We start from the raw sequence: 6,267 nt of genomic DNA on the forward strand, positions 1-6,267 counted from the left end.
TAATGGTTATTACAAGGACCTTAATATAAAGCGCTACCGAAAAGTTTTCTTCTGAATTTGATAGATTGTGTTTTAATTTATGTTTCTAACAGCATCCCAACTTCTTTGGAATCAAGCTTGTACAGCTATAAAAACAACAATCCAAACATATTTAATTTACAACAATAAATAGCAAATTCTCAGACTTCAGAAGCGTTAAAGTGATCGGTTTTATTTTTAACTGGCTGCCTGTTTAGCACAAATTCATATCAACCCAAACTGTGCTATCACATCATTACATAATGCAGCTCTAACAGTGTTTGGTTACACTGGGAGAGGACAGGAGGCTCTAAATGTGCTCCTATTGTGCAGCTGGAGCTGGATTTTTGGAGCTGTATTTCAAGTTTAACAAGCAGCAGCCCTATATATCCCATATGGTGCTGCATACACAAAACACCCTACCTAGAAACCATGACGGCCTCTTGCTTCACACTAAATCAAACAAATCTAACGTTCTTTCACAGAACAGCTGACAGATAACATTCATCACTTTACGTTCTGTTGGTTAATGGCACCTTATCTTCTTTTAGCTGTCTGCTGTAATTGCACAGTGTGTACTGTGTATGTTCAAATCAGAAGGAGGTGATATACAGCATTAGGCAAGGGGGGGTTTAGAGTGACGAGCCTGGGAAGCTGATGTGATTCAGGTGAACAGAGAACAGGACAAACATTCACAGTAGATAAGTGCTGAGATCAGCCCGACCACACCGCCTCCAGAAAACAACAAAGGTTTTTCTGAGAAATTCCCACACATCTGGTGATCTTTTACCACTTCCCTGATTGCAACCATAACATATGAACTTCTGCCTCCACAATAATGAATAATAACCTGGCTGGGACTGGAGAAACAGTCACACCTCAGAAATGCACAGAGCAAATACCGTCTCACCACTTTTTGTACACGCAACATGGGCTGTAAATACATTATTCATGGCTGTGAGTCAAAGAATACTGAGAATAACGAATGTTAAGAAAAAGGACACTTCATTCTCTGTCTCACCCAATTCTACCAGATCTCTTCAGAGCTTTAAAGAATAGTTCTCCAAGGTTCAGTTAGATGAAAGTGCTTTAATTAAATTAAGACAAACAGAAACACCTATTACAAGAATTACTTGTTGTGTGTGCAGCAAGAACAAACATCTGAACTTTGTCATGTCTGCCCTCAGTAAATGAGCCGTGTAATGAATAATGCAATATTTTTTTAACCCAAATCTGTTGTGCCTCAGGGAAACTGACTGATCTTAATCATGAAGGTGCATCGGTCTGCTGAGATGCACACTTCAGCACCACGGTCGTTGTTTCAGTTGCAACCACAATGATGTAAATGCACAAGGGCAAACAAGCACACACACACACACACACACACACACACTGCACACACTGATGAAATGACGCATGAATCACTAATTACTTAATCACAGGGTCTTTAATTTCTCAGCGTGACAAACTATGATGAGGTTTGTAACTGTAGATTGTTTGGTGGAGATGATGAACTTATGAATATGGATGAGTTCAGTCTAAAAATAGGATTGTATAGTAACTGAATTCATTTGGCCAACTATAAGGCTAATTTTAGAAAACCAGAAGTTCCAAAATAAAAATGAAGTATTTACATTCTGAAACCTAAACGACACACACACACAGTTGGGGTTTCAGTTTCCTGAAGCGTGACTCATACAGTGTGCATGGCGCTCTGTGCCACAGCTCCGGGCAGCACCGTGTGTTAGTCAAACCTTCAGACCAAGTGTTACCACAAACCCTCCTGATGTAGACGGTGAGTGGCTGAGCACGAACATGAACAAACACTTTTTACTGCTTCCTGTAAACTACCTGATCATCAGACCACCGTCTGTTAACAACGCCAACGTAAATATCTGAAGCAGGGATGCCTTTCCACTGTAACTCACATTAATCACATCCTCCATCTGGTTTTTATTTCCCAAACCTGACTTTCCTCAGGACCTCTGGCTAATATTTATGGGCACAGACTGGCGAACCTGGTGCTCCTCCCAGCGGTGCTCTGCCCTGTGGGAGCGGCCGGGCTCGGACCAGTCCTCCAGGGTTGGCAAGTTTGGCACACTCCTCTCAAGCAGGGACAGATATGGAGCTCAGTAAAAGCACACACACAAACAATGACAGCATGCCTTGTGCGGCAAACGCTCCACTCTGGCACACCTTTTATTAGAGGAGGCAGCCAGCAGAGCTAAGCACAACCGTTAGGGAGACTCCAACTGGGCCAAAAACACATACCACAGCAACAAAAACATCACCGGTCGCCATGCCAGCTGAGCTTTATGTGTACTTAATGGTCACAGAATAAGCTGAAGGTATTCGTTTTAGGGAGAAAAGCTCTTTAAAGGTAAAATGAACCTGCTGGGAACTACCTTCAGCTGTCATATCTACATCTAACACAGTAGTTCTCAACCTTTTTGAGTCGCGACCCCCAATTTAACATGCATTTTGTCCACGACCCCCGCTCACTGAACACAATCTCACACGCACAGTTCAGATCACCCAAAAAAGAAACAAAATGACCAAAAAAAAGACAAATTGACCACAAAATGATTAAAAAAGACACAAAATTACCTAAAAAGACACAAAATGACCAAAAAAAGACACAAAATGACTACAAAATGATCAAAAAAGACACACGATGATCAAAAAAGAAACAAAATGACCAAAAAAAGACACAAAATGACCAAAAAAAGACACAAAATGACCAAAAAAAGACACAAAATGACCAAAAAGACTAAAACACATTAACACACGCTGACTTCCAAAATGATTTGGCGACCCCCAGAAGTCATCTCGCGTCCCCAATTGGGGTCCCGACCCCAAGGTTGAGAATAGCTGATCTAACATATAACAATAACTAAAACCACTTTAATAAAATCCCTTTTCTGTTCCCCTTTCAGGACAAAGTCTCCTTAACTTCTGAGGAGTTTTGGTTCTTGTTTAGACAACCGAAAAAATGACACATCAGGGTGTCAGCTTGTTCCTCCTTTTCCACTGAAAAGTTTAATTATTGCATTGCATGCTGAGAGATCATGATTCAGAGCCAAATATATCCAAGATAACCCACAGACTGTCATGTAACAGTCACACAGAGTGAGAGTGAGTGGACATTTTTAAAAAAAGGTGGAATGTGAACTCACAGTGAGCGGCAGCGAGCAGACCACAAAGATGACCGTGATGAGCGCCAGCAGGATCAGGTGGTCCACCTCCTCTTCGCCCTGAGCGAACCAGGCCAGGCTCAGCTTCCTCCTCCTCCCCGCCGAGCCCACCGAGCCGCGCCGCATCATCTGGCTCCGGTGCATCTGGCACAGGCTGACGATCACCGAGCCGTTGCACACAAACACTGCAAAGATCAGCATGGCCATGAGGGACGAGTAGGACAGAGAGAAGGCCAGCACCAAGCCGGCGTGCTCGTCTCCTGTGGCGTCCATGTCGATGAAGCACCACGTCCCGGGACAGTACTGTCTGAACTTGCCGTAGCCGCTGAACGGCAGGAGGCAGAAGGCCAAAGAGAAGAGGTAAATAAAGACCAGAGTGATTTTGGCAAAGCTTCGCCGAATGTGAACAGAGTAGAAATACGGGTGGCTGATGGCCAGGCAGCGCTCCACGGCCATGGCACATAGGATGAGCGTGGGCGCCAAACCGAAGAAACTCATGGAAAAGCCAAAGAGGTTGCACAGGCTCGCACCACCCAGGTTGATCAGGGACATGTTGCGGGCGTAGCAGATGAAGACAGGTGGGCTGAGGAGGCAGGTGCCCAGCAGGTCGGTGAGGGCCAGGCCGGTCACCAGGATGCTGAAGACAGAAGACTTGGAGCGATGATCCTTCTGGTGCACCCCGAGGATGAAGAGCGCCAGCAGGTTCCCCACCACCGCCGCCAGGAACATGATGATGCTGGTCGCCGGCTTGCCGTCCCCGTTCACGATGAGAGTGTCATTGCAGGTGGTGTTGTTGCATGATTCGTTTGAAACCATGCTTTTGTTCAGGGTTGAACTCACTGCAAAGAAATAGCCTGCTCAGTGTGGAATTAATAAGGAATTCCCAACAAAAAATAATAGATCCTGACGTCTTGATTCCATCATTTGACAACACAGCAGGCAGGGGAGCATGGTGAGAGCCATAATGCTGCTGCTCTGCTTCTCATTGCTTGCAGACAGTCAGGGAATCGTCCTGTTGAACAAAAACACAAGAAAAAAACCACTTAGTTCTTAAAGGTCACATAATTCCTCCAAGGTGGCATCATGTTTTCCTCTCAGTGTGTGAATGTCTCATTACCAGAGCTGTAATCACTCACCTTCCGGACAGAAGCAATGCTGGAGTGACTTCAAACTATATTAAAAAAAAAGTAAAAAGAGTTTTCTTCTCCTTCTCTCCTTGTTCTTCGTTTTCCGCGGGTTCAAGCTCCTCGTGTGTAATATATGAAGCAGATACGGAGTTTAAAGTGGCGCTGCTGGGAACGAGTCGGTACTCACTGCGCTCAGAGGAGAAGTGAGGAAGCTCCGCTCCTCCTCCTCCTTTACTTTCTCCGGCTGTGTCTCTCTGCACCTCCCAGTCTGTGTCGGATCGATCTATAGACACACCCACTTCACTGGCGGCCGACAGACTCTCCAAATGAGCATTTAAACTCAATAATCGTAAAAGAAAATGTTAAATAATAAACTTGTTTCTGCTGACTGTCAATCAGAATGAAGTATTTATGTTATTGTTTCTCCCTTTTCAATGTATTTGCACGTTTGTGTCCAGAAATAGACGCATTGTGAGCACACTGGGTATTAATATCCTATTACACAATGTTTGATTTTTTTTTTTTAAGTTTACACAAACTTTAGCATAGCCTATATTGAGCTATAAATGACGTTTATTGCAGTTAACCCTTAATAGGACACTCATTGAAATACTTGCAAATTTCAAATTTCAACCCTAGAGAATATTGGAGGATATTACATACTGCCAGAATGTGTAAAAAAAACATATGAAAATAATATTTTGAGAAAAAAGTTTACGAGATTAAAGTGTCAAATCTACAAGAAAAAAATGTGCAGATTTATGAGATTTAAAGTGGTGAATCTGGGAGAAAAAAGTTGCTTTTTTCCCACTTTTTTCTCGTAAATCTGTGACTTTTTTCGCACAGATTTGCCACTTTAAATCTCTTAAATCTGCCCTTTTTTTCTTGTAGATTTGCCACTTTAATCTAGTAAATGTGCAACTTTTTTCTGGAAGTACTACCTGAAGTTGCCAAATATAGTTCTTCGCCTGATAAAGGGTTAAGACAGCAAAAAACAGACACCAGTCTATTTAAATGATTAATAAAAATGATGACTTTTTTGTGTGTTTATGTTGATTTTCCCCCACGTTCACAAGAAGGGGGAGATGTCTGAGCACTTCCCTAAAATCTGAGATTCAAATGTATGCCGGCAAACAGGATTCACTACGTCACTACTTCAAAAAGCAAATCAAAATCCATAAAAGAAAACCCAAAACCTCCAGCACAGAGCAGAAAACTACCAAGAAAAGACTACTTTCTCTACCTTTTCTTTATTTTACTGTTTAAATGCTGTCTTGATATTATTATGACTTGTCACTCAGGGATAGGCAAGTATAAAAAATATATATGTAAATGTATAAAATAATAATGTAATTTACACGGTCGGCCATAAAGTTGAAATACAATATATATATATTTTTTTACCTCTTTCCATGAAATGATTGTGACAGTGTGATTTATTATTGACAGATAAAGTGTATATCTTCTCAAAACTTTATTAATCAATTTTTTTCCAAACTTATCACAATGAAAATGAAACCATAATTAACAGAGGATTGTGTCTGAAAATAATTTTTCAATAAGGGAGGAAGAGTAGATGTGCTTACACCCCCTTTTTGAGAATTTTTTCTTTACTTTTCATGTGGTAAACCCATGTTGAATAAAATATCAACAATATCAGAGTATTTTTATATCCTTTAAACATATCTGAAGGGGGACTTTAAGTGTTAGTCGGTCCACTTTGGTCAATATTGGCTTGTTCCCCAAGTGAGCTCAGAAAAAAATGTAATCCAATTAGTCTTTTGTGTTAGTATTTGGTTTGGCAGTCTCTTCTTGGTTTTTAAAAAGGTGTTTTGAATAGCCTTAATCTTAGCAAGTTTACATTTCATGCAGCCTTTGGTGCAGCTCAACCGAGAAAAGAGAGAACAAGAGCTTTAGCTGAATACAAA

General features: G+C 41.6%; 1 protein-coding gene across 1 annotated transcript in view; it reads right to left on the reverse strand.

Moving 5' to 3' along the window:
* The window catches only part of ptgir (prostaglandin I2 receptor), a 42,847-nt gene extending 38,317 nt beyond the window's left edge, over positions 1–4,530 (reverse strand). Inside the window, exons 1-2 of the mRNA XM_059332054.1 lie at positions 4,349–4,530; positions 3,195–4,224 (exon numbers count right to left, since the gene is read on the reverse strand). Of these exons, the coding sequence (XP_059188037.1) occupies positions 3,195–4,028 (834 nt within the window). The 5' untranslated portion in view covers positions 4,029–4,224; positions 4,349–4,530. The remainder of the gene's footprint in view (positions 1–3,194; positions 4,225–4,348) is intronic.
* Between the last annotated feature and the right edge of the window lie 1,737 nt (positions 4,531–6,267).

The sequence above is a fragment of the Centropristis striata genome, chromosome 4, assembly GCF_030273125.1.
Source record: "Centropristis striata isolate RG_2023a ecotype Rhode Island chromosome 4, C.striata_1.0, whole genome shotgun sequence".
NCBI classification, from domain to species: domain Eukaryota; kingdom Metazoa; phylum Chordata; class Actinopteri; order Perciformes; family Serranidae; genus Centropristis; species Centropristis striata.